General features: G+C 55.1%; 2 protein-coding genes across 5 annotated transcripts; one reads left to right on the top strand and one right to left on the bottom strand.

The window, feature by feature from the left end:
* The first annotated feature begins 3,165 nt into the window (after positions 1–3,165).
* SYDE1 (synapse defective Rho GTPase homolog 1) lies at positions 3,166–9,907 on the top strand. 2 transcript variants are annotated; one of them, XM_011384115.2, is made up of 9 exons: positions 3,166–3,318; positions 4,857–5,198; positions 5,308–5,504; positions 5,760–5,952; positions 6,107–6,321; positions 6,945–7,071; positions 7,286–7,446; positions 8,032–8,257; positions 8,578–9,907. In XM_011384115.2, exons 1-9 carry the CDS (start codon positions 3,231–3,233, stop codon positions 8,976–8,978), a joined length of 1,950 nt encoding a protein of 649 aa, XP_011382417.1. In that variant the 5' UTR covers positions 3,166–3,230; the 3' UTR covers positions 8,979–9,907. The 2 variants fall into 2 exon arrangements, with proteins under 2 accessions (XP_011382417.1, XP_011382416.1); XM_011384114.2 differs by having other exon boundaries at positions 5,308–5,952.
* On the bottom strand, positions 9,646–19,767 carry ILVBL (ilvB acetolactate synthase like). 3 transcript variants are annotated; one of them, XM_011384118.2, is made up of 17 exons: positions 19,517–19,767; positions 18,967–19,111; positions 17,288–17,489; positions 17,030–17,157; positions 16,806–16,944; positions 16,604–16,715; positions 14,046–14,145; positions 13,813–13,910; positions 13,560–13,696; positions 12,468–12,602; positions 11,318–11,432; positions 11,060–11,229; positions 10,913–10,983; positions 10,761–10,832; positions 10,486–10,591; positions 10,178–10,362; positions 9,646–9,920 (listed from the first exon to the last, which is right to left on the bottom strand). In XM_011384118.2, the coding sequence occupies exons 2-16, from the start codon at positions 19,099–19,101 to the stop codon at positions 10,184–10,186; spliced, it is 1,899 nt and encodes a 632-aa protein (XP_011382420.1). In that variant the 5' UTR covers positions 19,102–19,111; positions 19,517–19,767; the 3' UTR covers positions 9,646–9,920; positions 10,178–10,183. The 3 variants fall into 3 exon arrangements, with proteins under 3 accessions (XP_011382420.1, XP_011382418.1, XP_011382419.1); XM_011384116.2 differs by having other exon boundaries at positions 9,907–10,362; XM_011384117.2 differs by lacking the exon at positions 19,517–19,767 and adding an exon at positions 19,359–19,510 and having other exon boundaries at positions 9,907–10,362.
* Positions 19,768–19,998: the final 231 nt, after the last annotated feature.

Here is a 19,998-nt window from a genome sequence, read left to right as displayed (position 1 = left end):
GCTTCCTGGCTGGGCTTTCCCAAGGGCCACTGGGAGGCTCTGGTCAAGACATGTCGCCCTACTGCCTGTCAAGTGATACCACACCACACTTCAGGAGGCTACCTCGTGGTGATCCGACCACCCTCTCTCCTTCCAGCAGCTCAACGCTGCCCCAGTGGACATCTCTGGGCAGCCACCCCTGCCCTGTTTCTCCGAGGACTGACTCCTGACCAGGGAGGCCTGCGCAGCCTGTGACACGCGCCTCCTAATCCTGGAAGAGACAGGTAAGCCTCAGGCACAGGGACAACTGGGAATGACAGCAGGGGGTGGAAACTGGGGGGGCTGCTCCCCATAACCTTCTCCACATTCCATTCTCCAAGAACTAATGACCTTGAGAGGTGGCAGACAGGAAATTTAGCCCACAGACACATGCCCCACTCCCATTCCTCCACCCCCACAACCTTGATATCAGGAGAGTCAGTCTTCCTTTTGGCAAGATAAGGAAACTAAGGTATAGAAAGAATGTCTGCATTTGGGGTCCCCCAGAAGCCGACCCTGAGATACAGATTCAAGTGCACATAATTTATTGAGAAGCGATCCAGGAAATGCTGGAAGTGGGGTGGAAAAGTGAGACAGAGAAGGGAAAGAAGTTGGTAATGCATGCATTACTGTGCAAGTCTCCACTGTGGGCAGCTGGAACTGCCCATAAAGACCTCCAGGGGTCAGTGTGGAATCTCCGTCATTCCACACAAGTGGTGAGGAAGCTGAGTTACTTATCCACCAAATCCTATTGTCTTCCACAGAGGTACAGAGCTCTGTTCAAAACTGACTAGCCCCCTCTACCTGCACTTATTTCTTCTTTCAACAAATCCTCATATTTACGGGGGGCTGATTTATCTATCAGGCACTGTAAGCACAGCACATCAGGCCTATAGCTAGTGAGAACATTTGAGGAAAAGAAAACATACACACATACTCACACACAGACTCCACAATCCAAACAGCGACTACCAAAATCCAGATGAATAATAGTACAATGCCACTAAGTGAGAAATTTAGCATTCCTAATCATTTCATTATATACAGTTTGTAGATCATTTGTTTTCACTTATCAAGAATTTGATTGCTGAGAATCATAGCCATTGTGAATTATATGAGCCACAGGTAGCCAAATAAATGCAAAAGAAAAAGTACAGAAACCCTGCCAAAATTTTTATCAAAAAATAATAAATATTGATGTGACACATGACTGCTTTTTAATCATTTGATGTGATATGTGGATCAAAGAGCTGTTCTCACCCTCATGTCAGCCTCCAGCTCCTCTGAGGTTCTGGGGCACCCCAGTGGACACTAGTCCTGCATTCTTGTCTTGGACTTGTGAAGAGGTATTGTCCTGACTCCTGACCTCTCTCTTCACTGTCAACGGCTACCTCAAAGACACCAGCAACTCACCCTCTCTTCATTTTCATCATCTAAGGAAAATGAAGAGAGCCTCAGAGACTTGTGGGACACTAGTAAACATACCAACATATGCATAATGGGAGTCTGAGACAGAGAGAAAAGAAAGGGACAGAAAGAAGAGTTGTAAAAATAATGGCCAAAAAAACTTCCCGACATTGATGAAAGACATGAATCTATATATTCAAGAATCTCAGGAACTCCAAGAAGAACAAACACAGAGATCTACATTGAGACATTATAAACAAACACACATCCTCTGTCAAGGCCTCTTGGCTACCCTATCCTGTCCAGGGCTCCATCACCTGGCACCTGATCTCCCACCTGAACATTCAGCAGTGAACAAGACAGAGATGCATCTGGTGAAGCCCCAGATCTAGACAAGGAAGCAGATAAACTAGAACAAACTAGTGGAACTATTAAGCACAAGCTGGTGAGTCTTCGAAAAAGCGAAATACAATGATATAATCATAGTTCTATGGTGGTATCAAGGAAGGCCTCCCAAGGAGATGCCTTTGGGACTAAAGGGTGAAAAAGAGGCAGTTTCAGAAGAATCGGGGCTTCTGAGGCAGAAGGAAGTGCGTGTGAAAAGGGCCTAGGGCAGGAATTGTTTGATGTGAAGGAAGACCTGAGAGGAGGCCAGGGTGAGCACTGGGGACAACAAAGGAGATGAAGCCAGAAGTCTTGTTGGGACTGGATTTTATTTGTGGGAATCTGGATTTTATTCTAAATAGAGTAAGCAGTCATGAGAAGACTGTTCTGCAGGGGTGTGCCATGATCTGATTTCAGCTTTTTAAGTCCACTCTAGGTGCCATGTAGAGAATGGAATGTAGGGGTGAGGCAAGTTAAATTTTCCAAGATGACCACAATAATATCTCTCATCCCACATCCTCTTGCACAGGTCATCTTAACATACTGCCCACTGAGAGAGGTAGGGTCTATGTCCCCCTCCTCTTGAATCTGGTGCCAGAAATGATACAGTGTGACACCCTAGGGTGGGTTGGGAAAGGTAATGCAGCTCTGCCTTGTTCACTTTTAGAGTTGTGGATGACTATAAGAAGGTTGACTACCTGCTGGAAGGAGAGGCCCCTGTGGGACCACAGCTGGCATCAATTGCAAGATCTCTGAGTGAACATGCCTCCAGATGACTCAGGCCCACATCTGTTGAGTCACCTCTAAACCTCGAAGTCCTTCCAACTGAAGAACAAGAGATAATCAATGTCAGCTCTGCTCTGCCCAAACTCCTGAACCGCAGCATCTGTGAACATCATGCAATGGCTGTTTTACACCACTGAGTTTGGGATAGTAGTACCTGGAATAAGAGGGGCGGGGGGTGGAGGAGGAAGGCACCAGAGTGACATCAGGTAGACTAAGGAAGAGGAGGTGCCATCAAAACGAACGATGCCAGGGCTTGAACCAGGTTAGAGCGGTAGATGAGAGAGATGAGAAGGGATACATACAGGATGCGTTTTGGAGATAAAGCCAAGAGAACTCGCGATCACCAAGGGAGAGGGAGAAAGGGGGAGGACGAGGGCTGCACCACCATATGAGTTGGAGCCCAGGAAGGCAGCCCAGAGCCCCCTTCCCTCCCCTCCCTGCCCAGGCGACTACATCTCCCAGCATCGCTCGCTCAGGCCGCGGGAAGGGGAAAAAAAAAGTTTGGGCCAAGCATTCCCGGAATGCGCTTCCTGGTGGCCGGGGCTGGCGGGGCGGGCGGGGCGACCCGGGCGGGGCGGGCGAGGGGCGGTGCAGCTGGACAGGGGGCGCGCACTCGGCCCGGCCGGGGCCCCAGCATGGCCGAGCCGCTGCTCAGGAAAACCTTCTCCCGCCTTCGGGGCCGGGAGAAACTTCCCCGGAAAAAGTCCGATGCGAAGGAGCGCGGTAAGCAAGGCGGGCGGCGGAGGAGGGGGCGCCGAGCCCCGCCCAGCCTGAGAGGGGGTCCCGGAGCCCCAAGGAGAGTCGGCTGGGAGGACAGAGGGAGCCCCTCCGAGCCCCCTACGGGCTGGGGGGGGGTGCCGAGGATGGACAGGGGTCTTGGAAGGAAGGCGCTGGGGAGGAGAGGGGTGCGGACCGTTATGTGCGCCTGGCCCGGGATGCCAGCGCTGCGGGCTCCTTGGGAGGCCCGGGAGGGGGCCTCGCCTCTGACAGGAAGTGGGGCCGAGACACTGCGCCTGGAGAGTGGAGGGAGGAGGAGCTGGGAGACCGGGACACTGGGGCCCAGTCAGGCCAGGCAGGGGGCACCCTGAGCCCTGGAGACCAGGATAGGCGAAACGGGGTGCACTTCTGCAGGATGGAGAGACCTGGCACACCAATCATAGTAGGCACCCTGCATTCCCCTCCCATCTATTAACCAGTGACTGCAGCTGCATACGCCTTAAGCAGCCCCAGGAAACTGTCCCCTTGATACGCGTAAGGAAACCGAGGCATGGAGCAGCTGTGTAATTTGCCCAGGGCTAGTAAAGTGACTTAAACAGCTCTTTGGACTGGGCTCCTAATAGAGACCCGGGAGAGAGTCCTGGAGGGTGAAAATCTGAGGTGACCAGAGGAGGTAATCTGCAAGCAAGCAAGACTAGAGTTTAAAGTAATGGGCGCTGCCTCGGGTAGGAAGTCCCCAGAAGGAAGGAGTTAAGGGAGGGATGCCAGATGACTCCTGGATCTGACCTACCCCTCCACCCCGCCCCCGCCCCCGCCCCAGCCCTTCCCAAAGATTCCCAGAGTAAAGAAATGGGACTGGGTGCCCACGCACAAACACACACAGGAAACAGCCTTGGATGTCAGAGGAGAGGACAGAGCAAAGGGGAGGCGCCAAGGCATAGACCATGGGGGTCTGGTCTGGACCAAGAGATGGCCCGCTCCAGATTAGGGGCAGAGTTTGGAAGATAGGGAGGCAGGAGGGGGTGGGGGGAAAGCAGGGGAGAGAGCGCGTAACATGCTGCAGGAAGGGAGAACCATGCACTCACTGTCAAGTCTGCTCCTGTCTTCTGAGCAAGCAAGCCAGCGTCCACCCTGCACTGAGTGCTTGACCATGATACAGAGACATAGGAAGCACTCCCCACACCAAGTTCCCTGAAGCCCCCCTGGAGAGGGCATCAAATCCTCCCATGTCACAGGACAACACTGAGGCTTAGAGATGAGAAGCAACTTGTTCCAGTGACAAGGAACAGGAGCAGGACCACTTGCCGGGGTTAATGAGAGGGGTGGGGAATCAGAGCCAGGAACACAGGGTCTCTGCCTGGAGAAACCCCAGTGGCTCCCTGAGGCTGGAGGCAGAGAGACATTAGGGACTAAGATAGGGTGGACTATAAGCTGCCAACCAATCCCATTCCAAAGAAATGCCTCAGCCCTTGCTGGAGGAAGAGCTTGGGTGGGGGCTACTGGAGAATCGGGGTACTATGTCTCACTCTCTTGCTCTCTGCCAGGCCGCCCAGCCCAGCACCTGGAGCCCAGCACTACAGAGCCAGAGCCCCAGGCCCCTGAAAGAGCCCAGGCTGGAGCAGAGGGGCCCCCCAGCCCTGAGGCATCTCGCAGTCCTGCACGGGGGGCCTACCTGCAGAGCCTGGAGCCCAGCAGCCGAAGATGGGTGCTGGGTGGGGCCAAGCAACCAGAGGAGGCCACTTTGGGGCCTGGGGGACCTGGCAGCGGGGAGCCCGCTGGCGAGATCTGGTACAACCCCATCCCTGAGGAGGACCCCAGACCCCTGGCACCTGAGCCCCCGGAGCCACAGCCAGGTTTGGCTGAGCCAGAGGGCCCAGCCCTGCAAGGTGAGTACGAGCCTCACCCACCCCCGCACAGGGTCCCCCAAGATAACCACAGGCTTCAGCCTCACCCCAAGCCCAGGTTTCTGAACACTGAAGTATGCTGTCTCCACAGGTGTGGCCCCTGCCAGCCCCCCAACCAAAGCCTCACGCACCAAGTCCCCGGGCCCTGCCAGGCGCCTCTCCATGAAAATGAAGAAGCTGCCAGAGCTACGGCGCCGCCTGAGCCTGCGGGGCACCCGGGCTGGCCGGGACCGCGAGAGGGCTGCCCCCGAGGGCTCCGTCATCAGCCGTTATCACCTGGACAGCAGCGTGGGTACCTCTGGGCGGGCAGCCATGGCTGGGAGCTCGAGGGGCCCTCGGGCTGGGTACCTCAGTGATGGTGACTCACCAGAACGCCCAGCGTGTCCCCCGTCACCCACTGCCTTCCGGCCCTACGAGGTGGGCTCATCTGCCCGGGCACCTCCCGCCGCACTGTGGGGCCGCCTCAGCCTGCATCTGTACGGGCTGGGGGGGCTGCGGCCAGCACCTGGGGCTACCCCAAGAGACCTCTGCTGCCTGCTGCAGGTGGATGGGGTGGCCCGGGCCCGCACAGGGCCGCTGCGCGGGGGGCCGGACTTCCTGCGACTGGACCACACCTTCCACCTGGAACTCGAGGCTGCCCGGCTACTGCGGGCCCTCGTGCTGGCATGGGATCCCGGCGTGCATCGGCACCGGCCCTGTGCCCAGGGCATTGTGCTGCTGCCCACGGTTTTCCGAGGTAGGATGTATGGCTGCGGGTGGAAGTGCAGTAGGGCACAGAATTCGGCCCTTCCACCAGAGCACCCAGGGCTCCAAGCCCAGGGTGGGGGTTTGGCTTGGAGTAAAAGGCCAGTAAAAGGGTAGAACCCACTCAGGTTCCCTTGTGTCTTTAGGGTGCCAGGCCCAGCAGCTGGCTGTGCACCTAGAGCCTCAGGGGCTGTTGTATGCCAAGCTGACCCTGTCAGAGCAGCAGGAAGCACCGGACACAGCTGAACCCCGCGTCTTCGGGCTGCCCCTGCCACTGCTGGTGGAACGGGAACAGCCCCCAGGCCAGGTGCCCCTCATCATCCAGAAGTGTGTTGGGCAGATCGAGCGCCGAGGGCTGAGGGTGAGCCCCTCACCCCACCCCAGCTGGACCCCAGACCTCAGACCCACCTCCCAGGACACCCCGTGTACAGAGGCCAGGCCTTTCTCCCTGCCCTGCCTGAGACACTCCCAGCTCCAATCCCAGCCTAGACAACAGCAGGAGGCACCCCCAGACCATAGCACCTAGCCCAGAACTCATGGGTCATCTACCCACTTAGTGACACAGGATCCCATCCCTTCTGGAGCTCAGAATCTGTTGAGGGAAAAAGACATGACTCCAATAGTAACTCACAAATGTAAAACTGTGGCTGGGACAAGAGTGAGGAAGCTGAGAGCTTAAAACGGGACTTCTCCTACTGATTGTGGTAGTCAGGGAAGGCCTCCTGGAGGAAGTGACAAGTGAGCTGAGGAGTCAGGACCAGTGATCCAAGCAGAAGGTTTATAGGGCCAGGCTGTCCAGGCAGCTGGGTGGAGACCCTATGACAGGTGTCAGAGGAGCAGGAAGGCAGCTGGTGAGGCTACAGCTAGCACCCAACATCTCAGCCCACTGCCACCATTGCCCAGACCTCCAGCTCTCAACCCACTGGACCCTGATCAGTCTGTGGCCCCAGCAAGAAGACATCCTCTCTCTGCTCCCACACCCAGGTAGTGGGGCTATACCGCCTGTGCGGCTCCGCAGCCGTGAAGAAAGAGCTTCGAGATGCCTTTGAACGAGACAGTGCAGCTGTGTGCCTCTCTGAGGACCTGTACCCGGATATCAATGTGATCACTGGTCAGCATGCCCAGTCCCTCCCCTACCTGCTCTCCATTCAACCCTCACCTCAAGGCAGTCCCTACGGTCCTTCTGGGACCTCGCCTCTTCTATCTGGCCTTGTTTTCACCTTCCTGCACCTGTCCTCCTCCTCTTCCCCCATCTCAGCCCCAGCTGACCCCTCCAGCCTCGGAAGCCAGGGGTGCCCTGACCAGAGTGGGCCCTGTGTCCACAGGCATCCTCAAGGATTATCTTCGGGAGTTGCCCACCCCACTCATCACCCAGCCCCTCTATCAAGTAGTGCTGGAGGCCATGGCCCAAGGGCCCCCAAGCAGGGTTCCCCCCAGCGCTGACGGTACCCGTGGGCTCCTCAGCTGCCTACCGGATGTGGAGAGGGTGAGTTGGGCCTGGTGGGAGTGGGTGGAACAGGGAGTGGACTGACATTAGTAGAACATTTCTTCCATGCCTGGATGGGCAATGGCCATGGTCTTGTGGCACCATCAATCTTAGAAAGTAGATGCTATTAGTATCCCCACTTCATAGATGTGGAGACCAAGGCCCAAAGCAGTAGAGTGACTTACCCAAGGAAGGTAGCACAGCCAAGATCTATCAAAAACACAGTGAATACAGGTTTGTCAACCTACCACAAGGGCGATTTCTGGCTATGGGATCCTGGACAAATCCTGACGCTCTCTGTGCTTCAATACCCTCATCTATATAATGGAATTAATACCAGCCCTGCCTAACACAAGAATAGGTTGAAGTCCAAGATTTGGCATTCCAAACCTGTTACCTTTGGTCTCCCCTTCAGGAAAATGTAATCATAATACTAATACCTAACGGTTAAGTCTTAGCTTGGCCATCTCCCAGCTAGGAGACCTTGAACCTCAACTTCCCCATTCTGAGTTGCCTTAGTCTCCCTCAGGTGCGACAGGGGTCTAGCTTTGCCCCGCTCATGCCCTCCCAAACCTCTTTTTTCAGGCCACTCTGACGCTTCTCCTGGACCACCTGCGCCTGGTCTCTTCATTCCATGCCCACAACCGCATGACCGCGCAGAACTTGGCTGTATGCTTCGGTCCCGTGCTGCTGCCGGCGCGCCAGGCCCCCACCAGGCCCTGCATCCGCAGCTCTGGCCCAGGACTTGCCAACGCAGTGGATTTCAAGCGCCACATTGAGGTGCTGCATTACCTGCTGCAGGCCTGGCCAGGTGAGTCCTTTCGCCCACGCTGCCAATCCGGGACAGGCCGCCGCGGCGATGCTTTCCCGGAAGGCCAATTAATCTCGAATTTCAGGCAAGCCACGCCCCCTTATTAGAGTAAATCCGTACCTGGTTGCCTCAGCAACCAGTTCAGATCCAACCAATCCATGCTTGATGCGGTCAGAGGCCCTGCCTCTCGGCATGCCAATCAAAACCGGCTCAGCCAATGAAATCGTGATCCGGTCGAGGGCTGCCAGAGCAACCAGTCAGAGGCCTGATCATCGCCGCCGCTGCGCGTGAAGTCACCATTAGCCCTCCCTCTCCTGCAGATCCCAGCAGGTCCCCAGAGGCTCCGGACCTCGCCCCGTACCTGCGACCCAAACGACAGCCTTCGCTGCGCTTGCCACTGGCGGGCCCGGAAGTGGTGACTCGGCCCCGCGGCCGGGGAGGTCCCGAGAGCCCTCCGAGCAACCGCTATGCCGGCGACTGGAGCGTTTGCGGGAGGGACTTCCTGCCCTGTGGGCGGGACTTTCTGTCCGGGCCGGACTACGACCATGTGACGGGCAGCGACAGCGACGAGGACGAGGAAGCCGGCGAGCGGAGGGGCGCCGCTGACTTCGAGGACGACTTCGAGGCGCCTTTCAACCCGCACCTGAACCTCAAAGACTTTGACGCCCTCATTCTGGACCTAGAGAGAGAGCTGTCCAAACAGATCAACGTGTGCCTCTGAGCCGGGCAGGGCGAGACCCCAGTTAAGGGCTGTGCTCTTGGTTGCTAAGCCAGTGCCCTCATGACCGGCCTAGCTCCTTGTTGTGGGGGAGTTGCCTGGCGAGCAGCCCCCGCCCCGCCCGATGTTGTGAATCATTTGTTTCCAGTGCTAAATATTTGGGCACTGGTTCCCAAGGCCAGTGACTGGGGATTTTGGGGACCAATTGTTGCGGCCATTTTTTCTGAGTACCATGGGCCTCTCCCGCTTGCTGGGCTGGTCTCTCTTGCCTCCCCTTGGCCAGGACACACCAGTTACTGTGTGCATCAGCCCAGATTGGTGACACACCCCGTCAGTCCTCTTGCTGCTGCCAACCAAATCAGTATTAGCTTTCATAAGCAGTGCACTCCGCTTTTCCTTCAGAGGGCCCTAGGACTATCAGGAGGTGCTGTATGGGGCAGCCCCTATCCTGTGCTCCAGCTGAATGAGGACAGCCTCAGGCTTATAGAAAAAGAGCTGGGTTCTCCACCTTCTTTTCCAGGGAAAATTCCACAATTGCCTCAAACCAGCTAACAGATATAGCAGAGTCTGGCCCTTCCCCTTCCCAATTCTTCCCGTCCTTGAAAAAAATGAGCACTTACAAGTCCTCCCTTTTGGAGAGGCCCCACCTGAAGTGTCAGGCTGGGGGCACTTTGGTACGGAATATATTTATTGCGTGCGTGCGTGCGTGTGTGTGTGTACAGGTGTGCATGGACACGTCTGGAGTTGGCATGTGGGGCTCTTTCAGGGACCATGGAGCAGGAAAAGGGTTCACAATGCCAAGGACTCTGAACTCCCTAGTAGTGGTGCCTCAGTGGGTCCCAGAGTTCCAGTGGGAGAGTAAGGTCCCCTCCTGTCTCTCGGCTCTTTCCTTCATTTCCATCTTTGTGGACAATAAATCAATATGCACAGGTTCTGGGATGAGTCCTTGAGCCCACATGAACCAGAGGTGGTTTATTCAGTGTGTAAGAAAAAAGAGAGAGGGCACAATTGGACCCACAGAGAAAAAGGCCCGAGAGCTCTCCAGGGCTGCCAAGGAGCCCCTCTGAGCTTTGACCCCTCCAGCCCCTGCCTGTCCCCAGGGAGGGTTCTAAGGTCACTGGACCTCTTGGGATAGGCCCAGGGCAGACAAGGATGAGACTCCAAACCCGCTAGACACAGTCCAGGAGTGGGAAGGCACTCACAAGGCCCTACATGGCAATAGAGCCATCACGAAAGTCCGTCCTACTAATGAGGATGTTAACCACGACTGGGTGACCGTCTCGGCACTGCTGCTGGGCGTCACGCAGCACCTTGACCACCTGATCCTCATTCTCCCGTGAGAGCAGCAAGCCCTGGGCCCCCAGACCCATTGCTGCCTTGTGATAATCTAAAAAGGGAGATCAAGTTAGATGGTGGCAGGGACCCAGCCCACCATGCAGCCAGCCCAAGAAACACACCCAGCCAGGCTGGGAATAGCTTCCCCGCTCCCCACGCTGCCTAGGCCCCTCACCAGTGTAGGCCAGGCCACAGGCCACATTGCTGCCCAGACAGGGCACCTGCTCCCGAGAAATCTGAGTCCAACCAGCATCATTCCCTATCAAGGCCATCACTGGGACCTGCAGAGAGAGGATGAGGCCACGCTGTGGCATTCAGTGCCATGTGTGGCCATCCAGAGACACAGACAGAGACAGGACCTGCCAGACAGAAGCAACTCCCTCCCCAGCCCAACCCAGCCCTGATGACACCTCCCAGAATCCCAGGCTTCCCCTGAGGCAGCTTGATCACCTTGTGTCTGACGAAGGTGTCAAATTCAATGAGGCTGTACCCAAAAGCTCCATCCCCAAATAGACACCAGACCTGAGAAGGGACAGGGGATGGTTGGGGTGGTTCATGGCCCAGAAAGCAGCAGGCCTCCTGCCTCCAGTGCCCCAACTCACCTCAGCATCTGGCCGGCACAGTTTGGCCCCAAGTGCAAATCCTGCGCCAACCCCCAGAGTTCCAAAGGCCCCTAGGAGAACCAAGAGCAGGTGGCTATGAAGGGGCCTGGATGGTACAAGCTACTCCAGATGTAGGCCCTTCCTTACCAGGATCAAGCCAGCACAGGGGGCCACGGGGCCGCACCAGGTAGGCAGCAGTGCCCACAAAGTCTCCACCATCCATCACCAGAATCGAGTTGTCGGGCAGAGTTTCCTCCACCAGCTGCAGCACCCGCACTGGATTCAGGTGCTGGGCTACAGGCATCATTGCCTTCTCGCTGCAACAGAGCAGTGCAGGTCAGCAGGGCCAGCAGCAGAAGCTGTCAGGAACCCTCCACCCACCATGTCCACTCCACCAACCCCCACCAAAAGGACTGCTCCTTCTTCTGGTCAGCTTGCCGAAGCTCCTCTGCCCAATCTGAGGGCCATGTCTGGCCCCGAAGGCCCTCCTCCAGCTTCACCATGAAGGACCCCACATCTCCTAGGGAAGAAAGAGAACACAGATGCAGGGAGGTAGCCTCCTCCCGCCCTTCCAGCACCAGAGGCCCAAAGACAGCAGGAAGCCAACAGCAGCACTAGAACAGGAGGCAAGGAGGCAGGCCAGGGGTGCTCCTAGGGCAAAAGAGGCAAAACATACCCCGGGGCCTGTCAGAATCAGGTAGGGCACCTGGAGTGAGAGGGAGGGCAAGGCCAGAGAAACAGGTTTAAGGAGCACAAAGACGATTAGAAATCCAAGCCAACCTCGTCACCTGCCTCCACATCACACCCCAGATCACACATATCACTAAAAACACCTCCATCTGCCTAGCATGTCTCTACAACCCAGGCGTGCAAAGTGCTTGTGGAGTGAACAAATAAATGAGCTGGTGATGATGTACTTTTTATCACTTCCATTCAGAAATGATCACCTGGAGGTTCAGGGAAGTTGAGTTTCTCTTCCCTGTCTATCCTCGCCTCAGACCTTGTCGTTTCCATCCCGCCCCTGTTTAACAGACTCTTTGCCACTGCCTGGTCCCCTCCAAGTCACTGACCACTAGCTACTACAGCGGACATTCCCAAACATGAATGCAATGGTACCACTTCTCTGCTTGACACAAGAGTTCCCTACACTATGGGGAAGTCAACATCCTTGGAACTATGGGCAAAGCAGAGCACAGAAAGTCCTTGAGAGGGGACCAAACAGGAGCAGAGGAGTTATGACAGGACAACAGAGGCCTCAGTGGCCACGGAGTGAGTTCTCTGTCCTAAGAGCAGTGGGCAGCATGGGAGGGTTTGCAGCAGGGGAACATGATCACATGCGCATTCTCAGGCTTTCCCTATAGTGCACACTCACCATTTGTTCATCTAGAAGCACCCATCAGTCTGAGCGCCAAATATATAACTCTGGACGACTGAGTGCCCCCTGGGGCAGGGTCCAGGCCTTGATCAGCAACACCAAGCACAAGCCAGCTGCAGCTGAGTCCAGGAGAGGGCCCAAGATGAGCATGGTGGGGCAGGCGGGGCACTGGGGGCTCACCCTGCACTGCCTCCTGAGGCTTCCAGAACATGTCCGAGTTGATCAACATCTCCTTCCGGTTACGGTTGACAATGATGATCTTGCTGCTACGACTCAGGACACGGCCATAGGACAGGCGGAAGTCACACACAATTCCTGGGGTGGGGGACAAAGGGAGAGTGGACACAGGGCCAATATCCTGGGGAGTGCCCTCTGTAGCAGACAGAATGCAAAAAGGTTCCCATTTTCACCTCTCCCTGACCCTTGCCACCTGCAGTGACTTTGCAACTCCCCAGCCCTTCAATCTGGGCTGATCTCAGGATGTGCTTTGGCCAGCAGAATGTGTCAGGAGTGCTGGCATGTGTCCTGAGACCAGGCTTCAAGAAGCCTTGCAGCTTCCATTCTCCCTCAACCTTGCTCACCAAGCTCTACATGTTTTTCAACCTCCAAGTGAACTAGCCTAGGCCAGCCTGTGGGATGATGATAAACACGGAGGAGGAGGTAGGGAAGAGAGAGAATTCAGAATCTCAGCTGAGGCCATTCTTGCCCCACTATAGCCAGCCAACTCCCAAGTATCGAAGCCAGCCCGGCCTGGGCCAGCATGGCTGCCCTCCTGCCACCCCGACTGCTGACTCCTGAATGAGTCCTGCCAAAACTAGATCCCACCTCACCTGTTGCTGAGCCTTGAGCAATAACAAGTGCATTTTAAGCCACTGAGTTTCGGAATGGTTAGTACACAATAGCTAACTGGTACAATTATCATGTGTCAAGCTTTAACGTACTCAGGTGAAAATGTGTATGCTGTATGTGTACGTGCTGCGTAGTGTATGCAAATGGAAATGCTATGTAGAAAGCCCTGCAGGGCACCAGTATCTGTGTCCTCCTTTGTACAAAGCTGCGTCTCAGCACACAACTGTAACCTGGCAAGAATTCGCATGAATTTCAAATTGAGGGTTGTTCAAAACCCTTGAAAGGGGAAAGTTTGGGCACTGTAAGAGGGTGGATGACTAGGAGGATGGGGTGCCAGTGAGGACCAGACTAGGAGAGTCAGGGTCACGGGGTGACAGGGGTCCTGGAGGAAAATGGAAGGATGGGGAGGAGTCAGAGGCCCACCTGCCAGGAGGACGACATCGGCCTTCTTCAGGGTGGCGCTGCGGTTCTGCCGGATGTGGAGGGGGTGCCTGCGGCCCAGGAGCCCCCGTGCCATCCCGCCCAGAAAGCAGGGGACACCTAAGGCCTCCACAGCAGCCCTGTGGGTCCAGATACAACAGAAGTGAGTGTGGCCAAGGGCCTTCCCATCCCCAAAGGGCACCAGAGGACTAGGAACCAGGAATGTGATTGTAAAGGCAGGGCTGAGGCTTCTCACCGAAGCTTGTCGGCAGGTGTTGGGGGCAGCAGGGCCTGGCTCCCCACCACCAGAAGGGGCCTTTTGGCCCGGCTCAAGATCTCCACACAGCGCTGAACCTGGGGCGAGAGGTGAAGCTCAAAGAGCCAACCCTGAGTCACCATTAGCCCCCAAGATCAAGGCCCCAGTACTGACTCAGGGAGAGGCCATGCTGCCAGGTAGGGGTCCTCAGCCAAGGATGAGAAGCAATTCACCTGCTGGGGGGATGCCTGGGGGATGTCCAGAGGCAGGGGCCCCTCACACTGAGGCTCCCAGGCTCCTGCAAAGAGGTTGGCCAGGTAATTATCTAAGTACCTGCGAAGAAGAGAGAAAGGGGTGGTTACCAGGATTCACTACTGGGGTTTCAGGAGCTGGAGGAGGAGAGGGGTCAGGAGGAAGCGGGACAGGCACAAGATGGTCAACGGCCCAGGGACAGATAAACCCCAGTGGCCAAGTCTCTAGTGGCCTGTTTCCCCTCAGAAGCTGCTGGTGACCACTCCAACCTGACACAGACCCTCAGAAACAAGTAGCCCCGGAGTAAAGTGCCTGGATCAGGGCCCTAGCTGCGGGGTCAGGCAGAGGTGGCTCTGCCACTACTAAGCTGTACGACTTTGGGCAAGGCACTTAACTTTTCTGAGTACTCTGATCTGTGAAATGTAAAAGGGAACATCCCAAGGTTCAGTGACCTAACCATTAAGGATATAAAGTCAGTGGAAGCTACTAACATAACTCTTTTTCTGGCTTCCCGCATCCTCTTCTGTCTCCTTATTGAGTCACAGGACCTCAACTTTCCCTGAGGCCCCAGGCAGAGCTCTGAAGACACACAGATAAATCCTGCTCAGCTCTACCCTCAAGAACACCCAATGCAGCCAAAAACAGACACGTGGGAGTTGGTAGGAAGCAACTGGAACCGGAAGCTTCTATTTTTCTTTGAAGGATGAGTCAAGATTGCAGAGAATGAGAAGAGGCCAAGGAAGGAACCATGGAGACCCCAACAGGGAAGGAAAAGGCAAGGGAAGAGCCAGCCTTCCCTTGCCTTTTCCTTTTTTGCCTCCTCTCTGAGGAGGAAAGCCCGAGAGAGAGGAGGAGAACAACGAGGTGAGGGGACTGGGAGGCCAGGGAGTAGAGGCTGTAATGGTCACAGAACAAAACTGCTTAAAAACTCTGCCTCCCGGACAAGGTTACAGACCACTTCTTAAATGTTAGGACCACTAAACACCCTTCTCTATTTTTTCTGGTTTCCTAACCATACTGAAGGAAGGATGGAAGACAGCTTGCCTTACACTTGACATGACAATGGACTCAGCCCTGTTCTTATTAACCATCATGATGATAATGGTTAATTCTTTTATAAGTCAGCATTTGCAGTAGCAGAACAATCTCATCTATTTTTCACAGGACCTTCGTCTAGAGAGAAAAGCTAGAGACGTTCATCACAATTAAGTCAAATCATTATGCTGTACACCTTAAACTTACACAGTGCTGTCAATTGTATCTCAATAAAAATGGAAAAAAGTCTAATTAATTGCTCAAGTAAACACAGCTAATTAGCAGCAGTCCTGGGATTCATTTCATTCATTAGAGATGGCACATAGCTCTTTGGGTAAAGCACTGAAGGCTCCTCCAGGCTGAATCTTTGTGTGCCATTAACAACCTGGATGACTTCATCCAAATCATTTGGTAACAATATCTTACCATGTTAACTCAAAGCGTTGTTATAAAAGACACTGAGTAAAACTGTTACTCTGTGAGCTGGCCCTGAAGATACATCTCATGCCCAGGGTGCAGGGACCTGTCTGTCTTGTTCACGGATGTTCCCCACTGCCCATCCTGGAACCTGGCACATAGCAGCACTTGATAAATATATGCAGGAGGACTGGAAAAAGGAGGGGCAAGGATAGGCAAAGGGAAGGGATAATGGGGAAGGAGGAGGAGAAAACCGATTCTCCCTCCTGGCCCTGTTTCAGCCAGGCCCACCTCAGTAGTGACCAAAAGTGGACCCTTTTGCACATGTCTGCTAAGGCTGTGCCCCTACCTGGACCCCTTTATATCCACTCAACTGAGGTAGTGCCCCTCAAACTCACAGCTCTTTCAGGAAAAACTTCGGGCTTGTCCCAGGCCAGCCCCATTGCCCTGCTCTCTCCAAAATCCTGGCCACTTGTGACTCACGGCCCCAGAGTGAGCTGTGCCCATGTCACAAGCCTGTGGGGACCCACTGTCCCCTTCTCCAGGCATTCATATGTGATCCATCCACATTCCTGCATCCCACAGCCACCACCCAGATCCAGGACATCATCACCTCTCATCCCAGGGACCACCACACCTGTTCCCCAGCTTCCCAACTTCCATCCAACCCTACAGTCCATTCTCCAGCAGCAACCACAGGGAATGTAATAAAAATCTGCATCAGGGTATTCCACACCTCTGCTTAAGGCCCTGCAATGCTTCTCAACAGATCTCAGATTAAAAACAAAACTCCAGGCACTCCCAGTGGGCCCTGCTAGCTGCTCTGAGCTCAGCCTCTGCCCCTCTCCTCTTTGCTCACCTGCTGCTGCCACATGGGCCACGTTGCTTTCCCAACCCACCAAGTTCATTCCTGCCTCAGGACCTTTGCATATGCTATTTCCTCCACCTGAAATGTTCTTCTCATGGTTGGCCCCTCTCAAGTGATGTGCAAATCAATGAATGAGTCAAAAAAGGGATAGGTACTGGCAAGAAGTTGCAAGAGAAGGCAGGGAAAGGAGGAGGGCACGATGGGAGTGGGGCTACTTACCACGAGACTACTCGACCCATGATATCCTTGGGTTGCCTGGTTGATGATATCTCCCTCTGGACCATGAAATAGGGGTACAGCACATCAATAGGCAGCTCCACAAACACTGGGCCTGCAGGGGCAGGGAAGACGCTGAGCCTACTGTGCCTCCTTAGCCCCTAGACCCTAGGGCCTGACCACTGCCCAGCCCCAAACCACCTACCCGGGGTGCCTGACTGAGCAGCAGCCATTGCGGCCCTCAGGGTGGGCATGATGTCCCGCACCCTCTTCACGGAAGCACAGAACTTGCAGAGTGGCCGGAACAAGGACATCTGATCAATGGCCTGGAGCGCACCCCGGTTCTGGCAGAGATGGGTCCAGAGGAGTTACCACGTGAGCCCTTCGAGCCATCCTGGAGCCTCCACCGCCCTCCTGAGCACAGGGTACCTGCAGCAGAATACTGGCAGCGCCACCCAGAAGCAGGACTGGAGACTGAGCTATCTGGGCATTCTTCACTGCTGTTACTGTGTTGGTGAGGCCAGGGCCTGCCGTCACTGCCGCCACGCCCACCGTTCCTGGAACACAGGTCATCACCCTCTGCATCCATGCCCTTCCTCCTGGCCACCCCTAAAAAACCTGTGCCCCTCAAAGACCCCTCATCCCAGTCTCACCAGCAGCCCCCAGCCCTCTCCACTCTGCCCTCACCTGTCAGGCGAGCCACAGCATCGGCAGCAAACACAGCCGTGACTTCGTGGCGTGTGTCCACCACACGGATGCCCAGCTTCTCACAGGCTACCAGCAGCGGGGAAATGTGCCCACCAACCAGTGTAAAGAGGAACCGCACACCATGGGCCTTCAGCACAGCTGCCACGCTCTCGCCACCATGCCTGATACTTGCCTTGTCCACCTGGGGCGACGGAGAGAGAGGAACAAGACTGTCAAGGACCCGGGAAAGGGTGCCAGGGCAGGTGGGGAGAATGGCAATCCCCCTCCCCTAGAAACAAGGGAGCAGGGTCAGGGAACTGAGAAAGGCATATATCATATATGAGGCCCAGAGCAAGACACATCATCCTACCAGATCCTCTTGTCATTACAGTTGACCCTTGAACAATGTGGGCGTTAGGGGTACCAACTCCTGTGCAGTCGAAAATTCACATATAACTTTTGACTCCCCAAAAACTTAACTACTAATAGCCTGTTAACCAGAAGCCTTACCAATAATATTAACAGTTGACTAACATATATGTTGTATATGTGTAATATACTATACTCTTAAAAAAAGTAAGCTAGAGAAAAGATGTTATTAAGGAAAGTATAAGGAAGAGAAAATACATTTACTGTATGTAGTGAAAAAAATCCACGTATAAGTGGACCCATGCTGGTCAAGCGTCAACTTGATATCCTTTCATAGCTAAGGGAACCAAGACCTGCCCAAGCAAGATTCGAAGTCCCATAGCACCAACACTGTCAAGCGCCCCACTTTGTTACACTGCCTGCCTGGGGTGGTGGAACAATTAGGGAGAGAGGAGGGGGAAAGTGGATCTACAGAATCCAGAGGAGTTAGGCCAAGAACACAAGGTAGGGGTCATTGGCTGTGACTCCAGGACTGCCTGCCCTGCAGTATCAGGACCTGGTAGCCTGAGTGCAACCTTCAGCCTACCAGGCTCCTTCCCACTCACTGGCCAAGCACAGATGACAAGCTGCCAGCCAAGTGCCTGGCATGTGAGCAGCATCCCAGCCTCAGCTTCCACACAGCTCCGTACATCAGAAGCTTTTGCCTTAAATTTCACAAGTCCTCAAGGCCAGTGGTTTTGATTCTGGCTAGGAGAGGAAGGGCTGGGAAGGGGTCAAAGTTGCTTCAGGCAGGAGAGAAAATATTAGGGAAGAGATCTGGTAAATTTCTGAGAGAGGAGCCAAATAGTTCAGATCCAAGTCTGTGCAGTCAGCTCTTTCCCAAAGAGGTCATCTAGATCAAGCTACCACACAACGTCTCTGAGCCTGTTTCCTCTGCGAAAAATGCAGACAGAAGCAAAAGCTTCAGAAACATGTTGGGTACATAAGAAAATTCCTCTAAAGCACAGAGCAACTGTCAAAAGATATCACAGCCACATCCTCTGGTGCTTGCCTTCATAGCCCTGACCCACGGTGTTTAGGGAGCATCGTTCTGTGAAAAGGGCTCGGCTCTCTGGGGAAGGAGGTGGACGTGGTATTGAGTGCCCCGGCACCACAGCTGCCTTATTATCTCTAACGAGGCAAAGTCCAGGGCCTCGTATGCAGTTTGGCAATGGGGACAAGGCCTTGGACTCTCCGACCAGTCCCTCGCGCCCGGGAACTCATTCCTGCTTTGGCTGCCCCCAGCCCGCCTCCCGTCTGTGCCCCCACACCTTGTGCGTCAACCGATATAAAAGCCCCAGGGAATGAGCGGCGCCCAGCACAGCTGCCACTAACGTCCCGCAGACCAGGAAGAGGAACGAGGGGAAGAAGCTCCCGGCAAGGGTGGCGGCCGCAGGCGTCTCCATGAGGTAGCACCTAAATAAAAATAGGCAGTTCTAGTGCCTGGATGCAAACATACTTTATCCATAAAAAAACAAGCCCTCTTCTCCAGAGTTTCGGTGGGGCCCTTTACGCGGCAAGTCTTGGACCTAGACCACGCCCCAAACCACGCCTACTGGGGGACCAGATCACGGCCCCTCGCGATGAAAGGCTCCCCCTCTTACGCCACCTACACCCAAACTAGCCACCACAATAGCCTCAAAATACTCATTTTCCTACTTACCTGCTTCTCAATGGATTACGCAAAGCCCCTACTCTTTTGCATCAAGGTCCCGAATCTCATCCCCAGAGGTGAGCCCGCCCCACGTCTACGTCACCAAGAACAACGATGCCACGCCCCCAGGCTGGCGTGCGCGACCCTCTCCTCAAGCCAGGTCCCACCTCCGAGTGAGCGCCAGAGCCGGAGCCTGACCCCGACCTCAGGCCGCGGAACGAGGCTAAATCACCACGGGATGTCCTTCCAACCTCTGGGGAACTTCAACCTTCATCTACAAAAAATGGCGCTGACTCCAAAGAAATTCGGTGCCTTTCGTGTCACATGACCTGAGCGCGCAGCCCTCCTTTGCCCACTGGCATCAGTAGTCTGGACCGTTGTGCGTGCGCAAAGCCGTAGCTACGCTCCAGGGCTCCTCCTATAAGGTCTGTCTCTACTGGCCGCCTCCTGCACAGGCCCCGCCTTCTCTCGCCTTTCATTGGCTCAGTGTGAGCCTCATGCCCTTCTTTACAGGAGGCCACGCCTATCGATGTCAGCCATTTGCCAAGACCCTCTCGGGCCCACCTTCTGCGGCCTTCCATAGGTCCCACAGTCCCTAGGCCGCTTTCCACGCCAACCGTGCTATACGACCCTTTACGTTGTCTGGGCG

The sequence above is a fragment of the Pteropus vampyrus genome, unplaced genomic scaffold (assembly GCF_000151845.1).
Source record: "Pteropus vampyrus isolate Shadow unplaced genomic scaffold, Pvam_2.0 Scaffold561, whole genome shotgun sequence".
NCBI lineage: Eukaryota > Metazoa > Chordata > Mammalia > Chiroptera > Pteropodidae > Pteropus > Pteropus vampyrus.
This window is presented reverse-complemented; position numbering and strand designations above follow the sequence as displayed.

Coding starts and splice junctions, on each gene's coding strand:
- SYDE1 (XM_011384114.2), top strand. CDS start 3,231: ATGGCCGAGCCGCTGCTCAGGAAAACCTTCTCCCGCCTTCGGGGCCGG. Junction 3,319..4,856: donor GTCCGATGCGAAGGAGCGCG/GTAAGCAAGGCG, acceptor GCTCTCTGCCAG/GCCGCCCAGCCCAGCACCTG. Junction 5,199..5,307: donor AGAGGGCCCAGCCCTGCAAG/GTGAGTACGAGC, acceptor CTGTCTCCACAG/GTGTGGCCCCTGCCAGCCCC.
- ILVBL (XM_011384118.2), bottom strand. CDS start 19,101: ATGGAGACGCCTGCGGCCGCCACCCTTGCCGGGAGCTTCTTCCCCTCG. Junction 12,603..13,559: donor CGATGTCGTCCTCCTGGCAG/GTGGGCCTCTGA, acceptor CCCCCACCCCAG/GAATTGTGTGTGACTTCCGC. Junction 11,230..11,317: donor AAGAAGGAGCAGTCCTTTTG/GTGGGGGTTGGT, acceptor GCTCTGTTGCAG/CGAGAAGGCAATGATGCCTG.